This window comes from Acanthopagrus latus, chromosome 7 (assembly GCF_904848185.1).
Source record: "Acanthopagrus latus isolate v.2019 chromosome 7, fAcaLat1.1, whole genome shotgun sequence".
NCBI lineage: Eukaryota > Metazoa > Chordata > Actinopteri > Spariformes > Sparidae > Acanthopagrus > Acanthopagrus latus.
Window position 1 is genome coordinate 2,956,958 of NC_051045.1, and position 20,635 is coordinate 2,977,592.

Consider the following 20,635-nt stretch of genomic DNA (forward strand, 5'->3'; position numbering starts at 1 on the left):
TCATCACAGAAGTTTAATTTACTGCTGGAGTCTACAGTGAATCCACTACAAGCACACAATACCAAAGGAACAGACTTTTGAACAGTTGACTAAACTTTCCATTATTTGTCTATGACCCATGTTTGTGTTTTCACATACAGCAGTGATGAAGTTGGAGCACAGAAACAGAAACACAATGCTGAACAACAAAAGTCTTTTCTGATGATCATAAGAAAAACCCGACTCTCTCTTTATATCTCAGGCATGCGTCCGTTCATCCCAGACAAGGACGTCGGGGTGTTCGAGAGTTTCCTGGAGAGCATCGGGATCCGGGAGGGAGGGATTTTAACCGACAGCTTCGGACGCATCAAACGCAGCATGAGCAACACGTCGGCCACGGCCATGAGAGGGTACGTACGGCAGGTCAGGACGGGTCAGAGCTGGTTTTGAAACTCAGGTCTTAGGATGGTTCTAAATAACACACTGATGATCAGAGTTCATTGATATTGTACATTTAGTGTGTCATCTTCTACAGTTTCGCATCTTCTACAATTCACTGTTAATGAAGTTGTAAAAGAGCAACTGTAGGTTTTGGTTGAGGTTTCTGTTTCTTTGAGGCAAAAACAGGCTCAGCTGATTTCACATGTTCCACACAAAATTACATTTCATTTGTTTTTTGGAGAAGTTAATTGTGAATTCCCCCAGTTGTAATCAGATTCATTCTCACCTGCACATTAAGAGGAAGCAGGATGTCAGAGAGCACGAGGTAGCATTTAGACAATCGGTTGCTGTCGCCTGCAGGTACGACAACTCCTCCCTGGCGTCAGGATCTCAGGAATTCAACCGACGCATTACTGACCTCACCCACGACATCCAGGCGCTCGGCTTCCAGGACACACACGGAGACATCGAGGAGGAAGACTACTACCTGTGAAGCAGAGAGAGACCGTTTGGGTTTCTGCTTGAATTCAACCAGCGTTCCAACTACAAATCTGCCCACGTACACCTGAGCCAGAGCAGCAGGTCACCTCCACTGCTTCACCAGACGGATAGACTGTAAATATAAATAGTCTGACAGAGGCGGCCTTTTAAACGTGGAGGTTTTAAAAGTGACTCTTGCTCAACGTTGTAGAAAAAACCAGCTGACAACACACAGAACACTAACCATTTTTCTTTGTGTTATGCAAAGAAACATTAAAACTAGGATTAAACAATGCAAATGTTATGTTAATGTCCATGTTTCGGGGTTATTTCTCTTTCATAACATCTCTTTTCAAATGCCCCAAATACACATTTAGGTCATTTTTATTTCAGAGTTTTTGTTCTGGAGATTTATGCAAATTAGTTCATATTTAATTGGATAGAACTGGTTTAAGTATTTAAACATAACATATCAGAAAACCTGTAATCTAAAAAATAATGTGTTTAAAGTTCCCATGAAGTCAAAATCTGTCTTTTTATCATATATGTTGCCAGTAACAGTGAAAATTTGTTCTGTAGATATTCTTAATTATATCTAAGAGTTTGTGACTTCCTTGAAAATGAAACAAAAATGCTGATGACTCATCCTGCACTAGGAGGAGTGGACGTATTGTTTGTACAATAAACCCTTTCTTAATTTTTATGTTGCTGTCATGGGTAAAATAACATAAAATAACGTAAAATAACTTTTGGTTCTTTTGGTAAATTTCACATACTTCAAATCTGGGACAGGCTATCTTCACTTTTACTCAAGTTTAACTGTGGTTATGTGATTTACTCACCACATTTCATTTCTTTTCTTTTCTTGCTGAATCACGTTCTTGTTTGTAGCTGGAGAAAACAAATGCAATCTATTATTGAACACATTCTGACTTGAGTCATAATTTGAGTACCTGTTTGCATAAACTCAAGGCATCTGAATAATTTACAAAGCTGCAATATGATGGTATTTTCCTCAGGAGCTGTAATTCTCAACACTCACCACATGGAGGCGGTAGAGGAGAAAAGAGATTTATGTCCCCTGCGAGCCAACAGCTTCATTATTTGGCACAAATTGTAGTTTTAATGATTATTAATGACTGTTTTAATAAGAATAACAGCTTTAACAATGATGGATGTATGAATGGATGGATGGATGGATGTATAGATAGATAGATAGATAGATAGATAGATAGATAGATAGATAGATAGATAGATAGATAGATAGATAGATAGATAGATAGATCTCTCTGAACTCATCTTCTCTCTCTGTGTCTCCCTCTCTCTCTCCCCCCCACAATGCTGCATTGACCCGTAATCCCAGCGGCAGCTTCATGACCTTCCCATGGTGCACTGCTCCACTGCCCCGCGGTCCTCTCCTCTGCCAGCCTCACTGAGCATCAGAGAGAGTCAGCAGACCCGTGAGCTTCACCCGAGTCATGCTCATGTCCTCCCTCTCGTTATATAACACACTAACGCTGTGCATTTTATTTTACTTTGATTTTCAGTAGCAGCGGTGCACGATACTGTGAACGCACCAGAGGTAACCACGAGGCTGGTTCTTCACCTCTTGACCTGGACAGAGGGAACACAGGCGCTGCAGACAAATTACATAGTGAAGATAAAAACAGAGTGGCAGGCCTAAACATGTTTTGACAAAGCTTTTCCAGGTCTCATGACCCTGAAAAACAATGAAAATTATCTTTGCTGTTTTGAGGAGGACGACACGTTTGGGCTCATTGCTGGCAAAAAGCCATATTGTGGCTTCACCTTGTAGCGCCTCTGACGGTCAGAGGTCATGATGAGAGTTCATATCAGTGCAAATGATAACGTCCAGTTCTGCTACCAGCACAGGAGATAAATTCTGAGGTCAACGTTATCCGTTTAACTGTAGTTTTAGGGTTGTGTGTGTGTGTGTGTGTGTGTGAGGCAGTGGCCACATTGTGTAAACTTGATCCCCATCATCAGATTACAGCTCTGTAACTGCTGCAATCATCCATGTGGCAGCATTTAGGCCTCCTACCATATTGTTATTATCAGGGTACTGATGAGCACACACACACACACACACACACACACACACACACACACACACACACACACACACACAATCCCTTCATCTGTTGATAGGTGTTCTTGCAGTAATGTTTTTTTTTCTTCTTTTTTTACATATTTTTACATCACATTTAATCGAGTAATTAAATTGGAAATTAAAGTGTTATTATGATGCTGACTAGTTGTGTTTCAGTGTCAACTCGTCCTCATAATTAAATGATGCAGTATGTTGATTGCCAGTGACAAACAACATACATTAATGTTCCCAAAACAATGGGAACTTTGCAGCAAACAGGTGACGGGTATACAGGACTTTTTGCTATAGATTAAGGTTATGTCCACATGTGACGTCACAGAGTTCAGAGGTCGAAGGGTTGGGTGATGGCGTCATCAATACACAAAGTATGCAGATTCACTGTCCACACGAGAATGCAAGGGCAGCGTTTTCAGATTTTTCAGAAAAAGTGCGTTGACAGGATCCATGTGGACGATCGGCTACAATGATGTGAAAAATGTGCATTTACACAAAAAAGCGTTTTCTATGTGGATGGCCTCTAATGCAACAGAACTACCTGGTTAGGTTTGGGACAACATTGTGGTTTGGGTTGAATAAAAAATAATTTTCTTATGTGCAAGACACTACTTAATTATGTTAGTAAGTTAAATAAAATTTCGCTCTTTATTCTGCTTCACCTGACTTCCTCCTTCATGACAGTAATAATCACTCCAGCCACTAGAGGTCACCATCTAACAACAAATGTCAATATGGGTCGTGATAAGCTGCTTTCACAGATGGCCTGTAAGACTGCTCAGTGCTTCTTCCACACTGTGCAGTAAGCACTTTACATTCCAGTATTGTGCAATATTACACCAGAGCTGGATGTGGCCATGAATACAACAGGCTAAAACTAACCACACCAAAGAGCAGTGTTACACACCTGTTGTATGTATCACTGATTTTCCCTCTTACAAACTCTATTGTGCAGCTTTTTGCATCAATGTGAATTTAGGATGAGGATATTATTTCCGTTGCTTCTCTGTTAAGCTCCCAGTTGAGCCTCCAATCAGATCTTTAAACAAAAAAAAAAAAAACATATTATAATCCATAATGAGACGTGACATCATGCAAATGAAAAACGGATTTACAGAGAGATCAAACAGATTTAAGGGATGCCATTTTTTTTGGATTCCCAATCGTGCTGTTTTGTAGCTAAGCTGGAAGGTCAGCTGTGGTTCATTTGTTGCTCCGCCGAGGTAAGGGATCAGGGGGTGAGTGCGCGATAATAAACTCCCGGGCTGCACGGATTACAGTGCGGTGTGTCCTACAGGTTATATTTAGCAGGCTAACAGTCATACTACACAGCACGGTCGTTCTGCTGAGCCGACCAGGTGCCACTCAGCCAAGTGTCGGTGTCACTGCAGGGATCACTGCAGAGAAAATCCTCTGAGGTTTCATAACAAAGAACCATCAGCCAATCAAAGCCGCTGTCAGGCAGAGCTGCAGTGACAGCTCAGTTAATGCCTCAGCAGCCCTGATACTCCAGAGATGTACAGACACTGTAGATAAAATGCTAACGAACAAGGAATACCACTTAAAATGAAATAGAATTGATAGAACATTCACATTATAGCATAACATTCAGCTGGGATGCATGACAAGAATACTTATTTATTTATTTATTTATTTACTTTATTGATTATTTAACACATACCAATATATACACACACACACAAAATGCATTCTTTTTTCTGATAAAAAGCTGTTTTTTATTTTACTAGGTGACCTTCAATGACTTGCAGGTTCAGACTGTTAGAAAGTTAACAATAATAAAGAGTTGTGGTGATTTAACACCATAAGCACACATGAAAACAGACATTTGATGCCAACTCACCACTGCAACGACAACATGAAACCATAATGCCTGCGGTGGTGAAAAGGGCTGTAATATTATTGTCAAACATTTAAGACAGTGCGTTGAATTTTATTGTTTTAGGAAGACAAAGATCACAAAGGTTTTTTTTAAAACCTAAAGAAAACTAATTAAATAAACACTCCCCGTTATCATGACTAAACAAACTAAATACATGAACTGATCTTAGAGGACAAGACAGTGTCATACTGTGGTTTAATTTCTGTTTATATGTGGCGGACCTTCTTGGGACCTTATTTTCCTCTGAGAACTGCTTGTATATTCAGTCATGGAAAACATAAATATTTCTGAGTTTCCCACGTAAATATGTGTATATTAAATCTCTGAGTCAGGAAAAAACACGGTTTAAAAAACCACCATTATAGGTGATGGTCTGTGACATTCTGCCATTTCTGGTCAGCAGGCTTTATTTACATTTTTTGCAGCAGTATGTAGTTCACAGCGTGGCCGAACCCCCGAGGGCTCTCACGGTACACGTCATTACGCATTCCCGTCTGAGCCAATGGGGAGCTGCGGAGGGCGTAAAGCGGTCTCGCGCCGGGTAAAAGGGATTTGACAGTTGCAGGTCTCGAGCTGATCCTCCAGCAGACTTCCTCAGTGGGACAGAGACCATGGCGGCGGCGGCGGCTGCCTGCGGCCAGCACGGCGCTGCGATAACGGCCGTTAGCGGCAAAAAACCGCACACGAACAAGGAACACAGTCGGAGGAACCGGGAGAACTCTCGCCGGAGACAAGCAGCTCTTTTGTTTCTCAGTAACATCTCCCTGGACGGGCGGCCAGTTCTGAGTTACCCGGCCGAGAATGTAGGAAGTCGCCACCACCACAGAGACACCGACTTGGAGGGAGCCGACTCCGGCTCTGCGGTGGCGGCCGGCTTGTGCCCGGAGCTGGGCAACAACAGCAGATACGGGACGTTCACCAGTTTGGCGGTGTCTCCGAGCTGCGGGAACGTCAATCCCGCACAAGCACCGAGGACAGGACTCCTCACAGTACCGCCCATCCTCGTCCTGCCGTCGGACACGGGCTTCAACGATGTGGGGAGCGCGGAGGTGCTGCTGGAGTGCCGCAGAGGCTCGTTCCCCTCGCCGGGGAACAGTAACCTGCTGTCGCCGTCCCCGTCCAACAACAGCCTGCTACCGTCTCCGCTGGGACCGCGGAAGTCTTCCACGCTGCTGTCAGTCCAGAGCTGCAACTCGGTGTCCTCGGAGCCGCGACAGAGGTGAGAGACGCATGGCTGTGTTTTTGTTTTTCCGTCGGGGTGAGCAGGCGTGTGTTTCAGCTAGCTGCTCTGTTAAATTAGCATTTCTGGGTTCCCCCTTGAAAACATCACGGCTAGCTTGACTGTGTCTGACGCTCCCTGAAAGTTTGAGGGAGGCTGTTGTCATCTTGCTCCCACTCACAACTTGTGTTTGTCGGGATGTGTGGTCCAATTTAACATGATCACAGTCTTCACACATGCTGAGGGGATGGCTTGACACTTCATTTCATGGTGCAAGTCATTGGTTCCTCTTTGTGGTGGTGGTGTAGTTTCCTGAGAATTCAAGGGTGATTTAATTTCACAGTTATGAGCGTGTAGGTGTCCAGTGTGTCACTGGTCGTGATGAAACGTTGCTGTCCCCTCCCCCTGCCTGGAGCTGAGACTGAACTCACTCCAGTTACTGCAGGAATGGGTAAATATACTGAGTCACGTCTTGCAGCCCACACAGGCTCAGGTGAATATTCCTCAGAACTGGATCTTACACTTGACATTGGGAGCTGGTGGTGTGGATCAGGTGCAGCTTATTTGTTTCGTCGATGAAATGTTATTAAAAAGCTCTAATGAACATGATATTGTTTCCTTGCCGTTGTGAAGGTTAGATACAGAATCTGTCATTGGGTGTAGAAAGCTAGGGATGATAATCAACTGCCTTAACAATCTGTTATCAATTACTCGTTAATAACATGAAATATGTGGAACATTTTTCCATTAGCAAACATCTTGAACCACAGACATAACCTGTGTTTGATGTAAAATCAGAGTTGACTATTTCAGGAGGTAAAAGAACAAATAAAGTAAACATTTGAATTGAAATATCATAAAATAAGACTTAGTTTAATCTTGGGGCTCCCATCTGTCGCTGTTCAACAACTAGCGACAAAATCCAACACACACTGAAGCGACTTACTGGCTAAAATATGATAATATCAGTTCATCAGTTTGTTCTTGTCGAGAGAGCCATCTGGCAGGGCCTCGAAGATGAAATTGCCATTCAAAAGACGATTGTCTTCATCCATTTCTGCTCAAAGAGGTTTGTTTTTTGCCTGACATCCACAACGTTATGGCTGCATTGCTTCCTGATTTCCCAAACTATGGGGCAGGCCAAGGGTATTAAAATCAACTGAGGATTTAAGTTAACTTTTCATTATTGCATTAACTTTGACAGCCCTGGTTCATGCTCCTTAAATACACTGTTAAATGTAAGATAGTGGAATTAAAGTACAATATTTGCGTTCAAAATGTAGTGGAGTGGAAGAAGGCTTAGTAAGTGGCAGGAAACTAGTGATTAAGTACATTTACTCAATGGTCATCTTATGCTATACTGATCATTCAGATATTATGTCATTGCAATACTGATACAGATTAACTGAACAATTAATACACATATTTGTTTATTCCAAGTTTTAATTTGAATTAAAAGCTCTAAAATAACAAGCGTCTGTTGTTTTTAAGACTAGCAGATCATCCTCTAAGTGTGTTTTCTATAACATCTAGCTGCTGTCTTGTACAGCATCAGAATTTAGTTGGTCTGAACAGAATCTGCAGTTAGAGAGTTGGAATGTGATGATCCACTTCCTCTTTTAAAACACACACAACACTTAGCTCTTCGAACATGAGCATTTTTGTTATTACTTATCACATATTAAATGGCCATCCAACCATGGGTTTATTTTCCATTGTTGTTTGCAATCTGATAGGAAAGACATTTTTAAAAGTAGTAGCTGGTGGCATTATGTGGGGGAAGTGAACCTGGGGACGGTTGGAAACCACTAACAGGCATCATGAAGTCAAGCTGTTTCTGTGGCACAGTAACCCAGATTAAGTTTTGTTTTGGTGTTGTTCACTACTGTTTCTCTGGATTAGTTTGGATTGTCTGTGCTGAGAGAGATAAAAACCTAGACAGACAGACTGAGAGAAAGAACAGCGCTGGTTGAGAACAGAAAGACGCAGCAGAAAAAGTGTAAGAGACCTCTGAATATTAACTGTGTGAGTGTGGTTTCATAAGGAAGTGAGAGACAGAGTGTACGTATATGAAGCTTACTCATCTGGCAGTGGTTCGCACATGCTGTGCTTGTGTGAGCGCTGATGGATGGATCATGTTGGCAGCGTATCAGACTCAGAGAATGTCAGCCGATAAACACTGCTTAACCTATTTACACCTAACAACAGGCCGGGAAATTACCAGCGATAAGAGCTCATCAGTCAGACTGCCATGCCAGCCAGCAACCGCCATCTACAGCCCCTGCGGTGTTACTGTGAAGCTGCACATGCAGCATTACAGTGTGTTTCATGCCAACACGGTTGCTGTCAGTATCAGTACTGAAAGAGTGTCATTTAAAGATCAAGTATCGGTTTGAGACACTTTAAGAAGTATTTTATTTTTTGAATTATCGATTGATCTTGCAGTTTTCACTATGAATTGATCCGACAGTCCCAAAGATATTCAAGTTATTCAATTTACAGTGATGCAAAAGATTAGAAAGCAGCACATCTTTAGATATGTTGGAACCAGAGAACAGTTTTGGCTCCAGTTGTCTTAATTTTGTATTAATCTGATGATGATCTTCTGGTATTGTTCCTTAATTCATGCAGACATTTTCTGAATCACTATTTCTTGTCTGTTATTGGTAGACATATACACATGCACACACCAATGTACTGCATTTGTGCCAGTGAAGTCTGATAGTATTGACTTGCAGATCTGTTGGTTGGTCTTTACATGTTGCTACATCCTGGATATAAATTGTGGTTTGCAGATAAGAAACTTGTCAGTATGTGAACTTCCTTATATCACGAATGTGGATGTCAACTGTTAACCTTTAATCTTAAATTTGCACACTATCAGCAGTCTTGGGTAACAAGTGAAGCACGCTAAAAGACACTCAGTGTGGGACATTTCCTCCTGAAAGGTAACAACATGAAATGTCAGTTATAAATGTGATGCTACTCTTCAGTTTACTAGTAGCACGTGCAGTATACTGCAGCGGGAGAAAGTTTTAGGAGATATGTCACCGAAAAGCATTTTTAGGAGAAGAAGAATGAGCTACATATTAAGTTATAGTCAGCTGCAGTCAGTGTGCTCTGCAAGAAATGAAGAGTGGAAATAAGTTGAGTTCGGCTGGAACGGATAGGATAAGTTCACACAATACGTGAATATTCAGTCATCACCTACTCTCCCCCATGCCGATAAAAAGTCATCCACAAAACATTGCTGGACCGTCACAGCAAACAGTGTTGAAGCATTCTCTTAAACAGTTGAGATGGATGGATGAAAGAAAACGACTGAAAATGACTGTATGGCATCATACGACTGATCCAGCACAGTCCAAGTCTCTGGAAGCCCAGAGAAAAGTTGTTATGTATACCCTTTTTAAAGATGCTGTTTTGCTGTGACGCTGCGGTCTTTCTGTGGACTGCAGAACTTCACCTGACGTTCCTTCAGCATTATTAGATAATGGCTGAATTTGAACGTATCTTTCAATAATCATGGGGTATTGAAAGCAAAATTACTGAAACCGATATCCCTAGTCATGATTACTCTTACTGTTTACACTTTCATCTGATCCCTACTGAGGATCTTACCAGCAGGTCAAAGAGTGACGGTGATCTGATGAGTTTTGGCGACAGGAGCTTTCCTGGCTGCTCAACACATTTAATGCTGAGTTTCTTGTGCTCGCTGGAACTAAAGTGGCTGAATTTAAAAGCAGCCTTCTTCTCACCTACACACTTCCTGGCGTGATGAAGTTGGCAGTCGTCGGATACGATCATCAGTCGTGCTCTGTTTAGCCTCTCTGTCTGTAACTAGACTCGGTGTGTGAAGTCCTGCCAGCGAGCTAACCGACCAGCCGACTGCTTCATTAGCCCGCTCATGAACACACACTTACTCACGCATTTCAGCACTTTGCTTTTGACAGATACTCTTATATACAGTGAGCGAGGACACTTGGCTGGTAATGTACACACTCTGGCTGCTGAAAGGAATGGACTTGTGATTGCAGTTGTTTACAGTTTTTCATTCCTCACCTTCACTGTGTCCGTAGAGGCATTCGACTACTGCACAAGCCTCTGCATCCCCACCTCAGTTTAGAGAATCTGCATCTTTTATTGTGACATTTTGATGCATAATAAAGTGAGAACACTACCCAGGACGCTAAGTCTACAAGAAGATTAATGGTTATGTAATGGTGTCATGTTTGAGAGAAGTGCGAGAATAAGTGTCTGATTTTTTAATTTAAACTGAACATTAAACATTCATGAGTTTGACTAAGAACCACAACCAACCCAAACACTTAGAGGATAAAAACAGAGACCACACACATGATTGTGATGCATTCAGTAAATGCACGGTGATGTAATGCATTTCCCAATCCTTAGCAGTCAGACAAACTCTGACTTTAGGCTAAAACTAAACGCTGACCGTAACCTTCATCTGAGTCATAGCTCTCAGGCAGCTCCCAGATGAAGAGCAGATATTCATGTCCTCATTCTGAAGGTTTAAAACTCAGACTGGTCCTCACTGAAGGGGTTTTGACAGGATTTGAGGAGATTGTGTGCGATGTTGTTGCTAAGAGAGCATTAAAAAAAGAGATGACTGTGCTTTATTGTGACAGCAGGTGTTTGGAGTAACCTGCCTGTGTGAGTTTGTTTAGGTGTCAGTTATGTCTCTTGTGTATGTGTGCATAGACTGAGGGCCTGTGTTCACACAGTGTTTGTTTTGTAGGCGCCAGCATCTTTTTTCAGTTGTTCCCAATGAAGAAAGAGAGTGCACGCCGCTGCATTGAGTGAAAAAAGCGCTGCTCCCAGCATCTCTGCCTTTTTTGTGCAGCTACTCCACGCGCTTCTTGTTGAATCGAGATTGTGTATCATTACACCTCTAATTCTTATGTTAGTGACATGAGACCACCGTTTGTAAAAATGTAATTTCTGGAAACACTGCATTTTAATTAGAGTCCGATAAATATCAGTTTGTTTACATTATCAGCTGATACTGATCTATCATATATATATCGGTATGTATATGAGAATGGTTTTGGTTGGAAATATGGGGCGTTTCTTTCAAACTCTGCAGATTCAGATGACACTATTTATCAGAACCTTCATACAACTGTTTCCACATATGCAGAAATCCTCCAAAACACCTGTGAACAAGCTTTGATGTGTAAAAAAGTGACACTTCCTCTTTACTAAAAACATACTGTTTTCCTCCACTGTCGTTTCCGTTTTTAATTTCATTAGCATGCCAGCTGTCAATGGTCTAAACTCAAGTTGATTCATTATCATAGTTTTATAGTTATACCTGCTATATTAGAAGAGTTCTTCATGTTGAGCCTTGTCCTCCTGCCTATCTTCATTTTCCACCTGCTGATTCAGGTTCACACTCAGTCTGACTGCATCCACATTCAAATTAAGACGTCAGGTTGAGTCCTCAGTAACCTGTATGTGAACTGTGCAGGATTAATGTCTCCTCTGAGCAGTTCAGACTGTATTTAGCTTTATTCAGCTGCGGAGGGAACATATTTTCTGTGACCAAACCTACCGTGACACTGAGGAATACCCACGATGCACTTGGCTCAGACTGTTTCTGCTGCACACTGTTATTCTGAGTTAGTTAACAGGATCACAGCCAGTGTCAGCGTCATTCACTTAGTATTGAAAGTCTAATGTTGTCTAATGGCAGAAAATAATGTGTAAACAGTTTGGATCAGACAAAACTGACAAATATCCAGAAAGTTCATATAATTGGAAATGTTGCATTTTTAGCAATAAAACTGCTGGTCAAGCAAAATGAGCAAATTAAAAATAGTCAAGACATAATTGGGAGACAGATAATTCATTATAATTAAGTATGATAGTCAACAAAAGCCACTGAGATAGACAAATACATTTTATACACCAATAATTTGACATTGACATGATGAATGTTAACATACTTTAGGATCTCCCACTGTGTTTTATGGCACAACTGAACCACCTCACCCAAAACAAAACAAAACAAAAAAAACACACGCAAACACACACAAAAAACACATTTATAGTAATAGTAATACAAGTAATACAATTTCATGAAATTAAACTTAACCCTATAAGGCACAAGGCACAAATTTGCACAGCAAACTGGCTGTTGGTTGAGTTTTCTTTTCTGAACTTAGCTAAAGTTAATGTTGTCGTCGTTATCTATGTGGTTTACCACCTCAAATATATGTACGAGTTTCCCTTAAAAAATCCTGTACAGTTGCACACTATGCACCTGGACTATTAGCAGCAGGTACGGAAACATAGTTATCATATTAGATAGGGAGTGTTTCATTAAGTGACTGTCGATCTGTATTCTATTTTCATTAATGTTTATAGGGTTGATTAATATGTGAATGACAAGTGTCTTAATCAACAGAGGATACACTGAAGGTTAATCTGACTGATACAGCAGGTCAGTTTCAGTACCAGAGAGAAACACTAAAACTCTGCTGACATATCTGACAGTCAGGTGAGGACACTCAGGTCAGTTTGGCTGAAATTCCTCAGAAGGGCTAGGTGTTTCCTGAATGACCTCATGGAGTCAGTGATGTAGACTTTGACTAATCAAGGTTGTTCCTGGTTTGAAATAGGATGTGGAATTCAAGATGATGGCAACAGGCCTACAACACTCTCTGAAATATTTTCTGTATTTTTAACTTCTGGATACATTTCAGGTTCTCTCAGAGTCGAGGGTCATCTAAGACTCGTGGGTTCTTTCATTGTCAGGAGGAAATGAAACATAAGAGCAGTTAATGGCTGATGGACCTGAAAATAAGAACAGTGTAGAAGAATTATTGTGGGACAGTGTCTTACTATGGGCTTAAACTGTCACATAAAGTTTTGGCATCAAAATTAAAATCGGTCACTGCCGAGAACTCAGCATTTAATTTTGGACGTCAACATTTACTGTAACTGGATATTTAAGTGCTAATTTTATGTTCAACAGTAAAACAATTAAGGGCTCCAGTTGAACCCACTTCACACATGATTTGCCAGAATTTACTTGTGATACGAGTCTTTTACATTGCAACAAAAAAAGAGAACTTCCTTCATTTTGATTGTTCAAAGACTTAGTTCCTGCTGCTTCTAGAGAACTACGGTAGATCTGCTCATCACAGACTGTGACTGGACAGAAAGTAACTGAACAGCTGCAGTAAAATCTGTCTGATGCTGAAAAAGCTTCAGAAAAGCTGAAGACAAAATGTTTTAGATAAAGCATAACTGCTGTGATACAAATACTTGATCTCAACTTTAAATGATTCATAGAATACACACACAATGTCATTAATGAATAAGAAAGGTAATAATAAATTGTGTCTTTGTACACTGTGATCAATATCATTTCAAAAAGCTATAACAATAATAACATTCAGTGAAAACACACTTGCTAATTAAAGATTTTTTCACAGATCTGTGACATGAGAAAACTCTCTCATTGAATGATACAACAACCAGTATCAGTTCATTATAATGTACATAAGGGTGTTCTGATCAGGAGCGCACCGATCGTTATCGGCCGATAAACGTTCATTTACCGTCAGATAATCACATGAGACAGATTGTTTGTGCTACAAAGCCACAGCCACACACAGCGCAGGACTCTGCTGCTCCCTGGCTGCTAACAGCTAACTAGCTCCACCCCAAAGACTGGCAACTGAGAATGAGACACAGATTTTTTTTTCCCCATTTTGTCTGTCCTATTCACTTGTTGTTGATTCTCTTTCTACAATTATAACTTTTCATTAAGTGAAACTTTTCCTTTACATCAGTTTCTTTTCCTCAACATTTTAGTAGCGAATTTACAACACCACTAAAAACAACTATAGATGAAAATAAAGAGAAGAAACTTCTTTACTGCTTCCGATGATCAGTGATCAGCCCCAGAAATCCTGATCAGAGCACCTTTAAATGTACAACTAAAACCAGTCTATCATGATATCACTCTGTGGTGTTACAGCCCAGGGCCTTTTCAAACACCTTCTGTGCATCATTAGCAAGCTTGTCGAGTATAAAATTCAACATTCTGTAAGTTGTGGTGAAAGACAGGGTCATCGCTGCTGGGATTCCAATTATTGGAATGAATCTGGATCCTTCCTCTGCTGCCATTAATGCAGCTGCGCTTGCACAATGACTAAATACCTTGACGATACGTTCAACAGTTATTTCGATGGCAGCCAGTGGTGAAGTGATGATAGCAGTGAAATCTCTAAATGACATCCTTGTGCTTTTAGCCAGATTCTCCAGTGATGGGACGTCAAGACCAAAACTAACTGCATATTGTTTGACAACATTAACCAGCAAAGCTGCATCAACAGTACCAGAAAGTCCAGGAACTGGTACTCCTGCTGCAGCTGCAGAAAGAGTAGCATACCACTTTATTTTGGCTTGAAAAGCTTCTTTCTTCTTGTTGATGATCTGCTGGCTGATGTTGGGCATGGCAAGCAGCAGAGCGTTCTTCTTGTGTTCAGGAAGTTCTCTCTCTAATGTCTCGGTGAAGAGACTGAAGTCATGCAGGTGGAGCTCAAAGCTGGACACCAGGAAGACCTGTGGAGACTGAATACCTTGTTCCTGAAGACCTGTGTCACAAAGGGAATCAATGTTATCATTATTAGTTTTATAAAATTGAATGTTTGTTTTTATATACACTCAATAATATGCACTTTTCAGTTTAGATGTGTTTTTACTGCTAATTTTCTTTCTCATCTGTACAGTAATCTCATGTGCGTTCATTTTCCTTAATGAGTGAATTTGATAACTGTTAACAGCTTTTATTGTGAAGGTCAGACGCCAGCATTGGTATTGTTTCTGTTACTTTGACTGAACATTCCTCCAACTAGAGTTTATGCACTATACTAAAGGCGGGTACACAATACAGGATTTTTCAAACCTTCACAGATTAGGAGACCACACACTTGATGATAATAAAAGACAGATCTCTCTGCTGATTTTATAGTGTGTGGTGTTCTCCGTAGTGCACACCACACACTAACCGATTCTTCAGCAGAGTATCAGGTTCTTCACGCTCAATATTACAAATCTTGCATGGTCAAACGTGTCTTCAGTGTAAACAGACACGGCGGATTAAATAGAAATGTAATTTCAACTGGTTATGACAACAACATACATGTGTGAAGTCTTTCTAAGTCTCAGCTGCTAACCTTTGCTAGAATTTCTTTCTTGGTGATGGATCCATATACTAGAAAATTATGTGTATTGAGGTCAGATAAACATAATGACTAACATAATAAATCCACTCACTTCTTTACTGTGACAATGGGGCTTGACAGGTTTTAATGATGGAAATCTAGTTTTTAATCTCACAATTATTCTTATTTGTAAAATAAGTCACTTACCTTGAATGCAGTTGTCCCCGATTAGTTCCTTAGTCTCTGTCTCACTGAACTCTCTCTGACTCCGTCTCTCATTGTATAAATCACAGTCAATCTTTGAGCGAACAAAGTAGAACTTTTTTCCCATCCTCTGGATCTCCCGAGCGAGTTTCACATCATTTTCTGTGAAGCGAGTCGCTGAGATGATGATGAAGAAGTCAAACTTCTCAAATCCAACATCGTTCAGGTACTGATCAGCTGGAAAGTTGGTGGTGCCAACACCTGGAAGATCCCACAGTGTAACATTGGGATAGTTTGGATGGGCGTATGGTGTAGGCACTGAGGTGGTTTCTACACAGCCAGTGGGAGCAGCTCCCTCAGCCTTGTTGTCTACGCCTCTAAAGGCATTAACAAAGGAGGATTTACCAGAGCCGGACTGTCCTGTGATGGCGATATTCAGTGGAGTGTTATTCTGCTTGTCCAGATACTCTTGGATCTTTGCAATAGCTAAAGCCTGATTGTTGTTGTGTAGAGCTTCTTTAATTTCTTCAACTGGTTGAAAGTCATGTGGAGTAGCCATGGTGATCCTTGACAACTGCATTAAAAAAAGAAAAAAAAGTAAAAGTACACAATTATCTGCAATCAGCCACAAACATAGATAGAAGTTTGGAGATGTTGACTGCCAAGTTCAAACACAGTATAACACAGCATGGAAAATAAATACTTAAATTTAATTGTCGCATTTTCGTTTGATGCCAGTTTGTGAATACAGCTGATGTGGTTTATTTTTTGTCCCCAGTGAAACATCAAAGAATTACAAATTTGATCAGATAAACAATTAACTACATTTAGATAAAATCTGGTCGATTGACAAAAACGCTGCAGGTTTGTGCTGCAGTGTGGGAGATTCACTCTGTGTGTATGTGTGTGTAACCCCAACTGCTGACTTTGCTAAGAGGTGAAGCTGCTATATTCTTGTGCTACTTAATTGTAAAACAATGATTGACAGTTACCTGAGCTAAATTTGTTTTCTGTCACACATAATGTTTTATTATGAACCAAAAACAATATTTTATGTGCACAATAATAATGTCTCTAATTTTTCCTCTCTCACATTTCCTCCTCTACATGCACAAGTCCTTGAACACTCACTCACCGTGTCTTCCTCTCTCTCAGTATCTCTTTATAACTATAACTATATTTTATGTGCTTAAAACAATATTTCTCTGAGTCTGAAATATCCCAACACAGAACTGAAGTACATACATACTATAATTCCAAAAGTTTGATATAGCAGTGATAAACACAGAAGAGAAATGTGACCTCAGCTCTCCTTTTCAAGGTTCAGAGTGGCTGACAGAAAGAGAAATCATTGTTTCTTTTTTTTAAAATATTGAAAACTACTTACACAGAACTCTTGTCTTGATGTTGTAACAGGCGATACTGGAACAATTTGCCGTAAATGTATGATTCCGACCCGTGAGTTGAAGTAAGTGTTAAGGTTGAGCTACTGAAAACTGGTTTCGATTCGGCTCGTTATATAAGCCTTAAAGAAGTCAATCCAGTTTTTTCACCCTTATTTATGCTACTAACATTCATGATACTGTCTGTCTTCCATGCTTGTTGTCACACATATCAGGAAAGTAGATCTTATTGAAACAGGACAGAAATACACTAAATGGGAACACTAACACTTTCAGGGATGTTTAAGCACTAAAATGGTATGGATTTGATTATAAATTAAATTGATGAATGCAAACTTTTAGCTGCTTTTGTCATCTAAATTAAAAGTACCAACCGTTAGCTTATCGTATCAATTCAAACCATGTGTGATGTAATGAAAGAATCAACAGTCAAAGATAAAGATAAGCGTAAGAAACACAAAAGGGGGTATGAAAGTAACCAAAGAGAGAGACTGATAGATGGAAGATGAAAGAGAGGCTTGGTAACGACCACAAACACGCACACCCTTTGTTTACTCTAATAAATAAGAGATAATAAAGGAGGGACACCATGAGAAAACGTGCACATATAGACGATACAGAGAGGCAAACACTTGACAGATAATGTAGCTACAGTATAACTCTGTTTAAAGTAGTTTATTGGTCTTATATGCTTTCATTATAGACAGTAGAGACAGCAGGACTGCATGAACTTTGCTGTTATATGGTCACCACCTTAACTCTTCAGCTACCAATATAATGTAAGTGGTAGTTAAAGTTGGGGCTTACAAATAAATCCCCTGGCTACTTTCACGATTAAAGATTCAGGGTTTAGTCTCTAAAATGTCAAAGATGTGTGATAAATAAGAAGTAGTAGAAGTAAGAATCTCAGAGCCCAAAGTGATGTTTTCAAACAGTCTCTTGTCCAACTAACAGTCCATTAACCTAAAGACTCTTCACACAAAAGCAGCAGATCATCCCTTTGGATAAGCTGTCCTTTTTCAAGCAAACATGTAGACAGCGTGCTGGTTACAAACGATTATTGATTATCACAATAGTTTGCACCTAGTTTTCTTTGGATTGTCTGATCCCTTAATTGGCTAATCACTGCCGCTCTAAGGACCCCTCCAGGTGTAACTTTAAGGTTGGTCATGGCAGATACCAGCAGATATATTTTGTCTTGGTTCATCCAAACTCTCTCTCCTCAGTGACACACACCACACACACACACACACACACAGACACACACACACACTAAATTCACTGAATGTTGGTCCAGTTGGAGCAGTGAGCTGCTTTGTTCATGAAACTTCATGCTGTTGCCTGAAGCAGAAAACTTATCACATTCAGCAGGAACACTGATTAGACACACCCACTGGACTAACACACACACACACACACACACACACACACACACACACACACACACACTGAACACATAGAGGAGATGTAATCTGACTGACATCATCTGTGTGTGTGTGTGTGTGTGTGTGTTTGTCTAAACATGCATGCCTCTCCAGTGAAAACAGAGCTGAGCCCCACTCCCATCCACACCCTTAGCACACACATGATTTCTCTTCCCTCTTTTTTACTTCAGACCATTTTTGCACTCGTGTATGAATCAGAAAACATCCATCACCTTCAGTCTGTTGAGGTTTGAGGCTTACAAACATTTTCAGCTTGCATGTAAACTCACTGTCCACACGATAACACAAAAAACTAAATTAGTCAGTCTGATCTGTCGTTAGGTAGGATGAAGGTACCGTTGGTCCACTCTGACTTTTTGTGGGTTTCTTATAGCTGGTCACACAGTCAGGTGTTTGTTGTCAGACTACAAATGCATCATCAGTCATAAAAGCTTACTGCTAGCTGTAAATCCATGTCTGCTGCAGAAGTTAGAAGTTTGCCTACGATGAACACTGAAACCCATCAGAATGACCCCGTCTGTGAAGGCTGACAATCATACTGAGTTTATGTGAGAAAACCTGACTGCTCTCCATCCACACTACAACAGGAGCATGATCGTTTATTGATCATTAACATGAAAACTACAAAAAAATGAAGCCAGAACATCTCAATTGCCACATGGCGGCTGGCTGCAATATATGTCACACTGTGGCTTCAAGTGGAGACACGTCTTCAGAGACGTTCTAAGAGAGAGAGAGAGCATTTTTGAATAAAAACACTGGAACAACAGGGATGGCAGTCGTATGACACATGTCCCGCCCCTTCTCCCCAGAAGCCAATCATCTAATTTATCACAGCTGAATCAAGAAGCATCTGAGAGATTTAGTGCAGTTTGAGACAGACTTCTAAGAATGAGAATGATATCACAGTGACATCAAGCCATTCTCACTCCCAACACATCAAATCCTGGTCATTAGTGCTACGCTTCAAAGTTTGACACTGTAACCCTAGGTGAGGTGAGTGACATCACTTCTGAAAGTTTGATCGCACCTTAACCAAGTTTTTTTTTTTTTGTTTTTTTTTTTTACTAACCTAACAAAACCTCAGCAGCAGTTTGACAACGTTAATAACATTCCAAAAGTCTGTGTCACACTTTGTGAAATGTTTGACGGCATACTTTATTTTGAAAGTCTTGCCTATTGCTGCTAATGTAGGCTTTTGTTTTGAAAGTGTAACCTGATGTTGTAGAACTGTAACCTGTGGGGGAAAATTAACTTTAAAAGCAGCTTTTAACAGCTTTGACTGGTGATTCTATACATGCAGTGTTTTGGCAATGTATGGCTCTCTCCACATTCATCTACACAGTGGCCCGATATTACTGCAGATGGCTGCTGAGTGACTTGACTTTGGTGTCGTCCATTTTTATCGTCAACAGTTCTCGCATTCGTCTAGTAGAAAAAGTGTGTTCAAGAAGTCGTGTTTGTCACAGTGAGACAGCGACTTTAAGAAACATCCTGAAAACTCTGGTGTGGAACATTTGTCAGGTTAATGTGGTTTTAAATGTATCACTATCAGTGTGAACAGGCCGCAGTTTTCCTGTGACCTTTTAGTGTTTAGCTGTGTGTGCTGTGGTTAGAGGACAGATGCTCATCACTGTTATCCTCCCTCCCACACACAACACACACACACACTCTCACACACACACACACACACACACAAACACACACACACACAGAATCTCATCAGTCACATCCAGTTCTGTTCACTGTGAACACGAGTGTCCTCAGCTGACTGATAAAGGGACGTTCCACTTCTGCTAAATCGCTCATTGTCATTATTTAGAATAACTGAAGTCAGCTGAGGTCGCCTGTCATTCTCCAAAGACACCCTAGTGTTTACACACACTCTCATAACTCCATTATAGCCAGATTTAACTAATCAGGTCTGCCATATAAACACCTGAACCAGGTTACATCATGTTTGGATTATAATCAGACTGAGAACAACCACTTTAGCAGAGCTGGATTATACACATTAATCTATCAAAGATACTCTGGTGCTCTACGCAGCACTGCAGGTAGAGGCCAGTGAACTCACTGTCTGTGAAATGATGATTAAATGATGTGAAAGATCAATAGTCAACACTTCATCTGGTCCTGACCATAGCTCGCCATAATTTATGGCTGTCAGAAAGCTCCAAATGATGAGACCAGCACTCATGTCCAGGATATTTGGAAAGAAGAAAGAAGTGAGGAGAAG

At 40.6% G+C, this 20,635-nt stretch overlaps 2 protein-coding genes across 6 annotated transcripts in view; both read left to right on the plus strand.

The window, feature by feature from the left end:
* Window positions 1-3,625, plus strand: part of ccm2l (CCM2 like scaffold protein) — an 11,830-nt gene extending 8,205 nt beyond the window's left edge. The window contains exons 10-12 of one of the 2 annotated variants that reach the window (XR_005075835.1): window positions 242-389; window positions 781-2,360; window positions 2,448-3,625. Coding sequence is in view for 1 of the 2 variants with exons in the window: in XM_037102671.1 (XP_036958566.1) it covers window positions 242-389; window positions 781-913 (281 nt within the window). In the remaining variant the exon portion in view is untranslated. Of the gene's footprint in view, window positions 1-241; window positions 390-780 lie in introns of both variants that reach the window. The other variant, XM_037102671.1, reaches the window with a different exon arrangement.
* Window positions 3,626-4,767: 1,142 nt separating this feature from the next.
* Window positions 4,768-20,635, plus strand: part of cables2b (Cdk5 and Abl enzyme substrate 2b) — a 41,293-nt gene continuing 25,425 nt past the window's right edge. For all 4 annotated transcript variants that reach the window (XR_005076185.1, XR_005076186.1, XR_005076187.1 and 1 more), the window contains exon 1: window positions 4,768-6,144. Coding sequence is in view for 1 of the 4 variants with exons in the window: in XM_037104889.1 (XP_036960784.1) it covers window positions 5,537-6,144 (608 nt within the window). In the remaining 3 variants the exon portion in view is untranslated. The remainder of the gene's footprint in view (window positions 6,145-20,635) is intronic.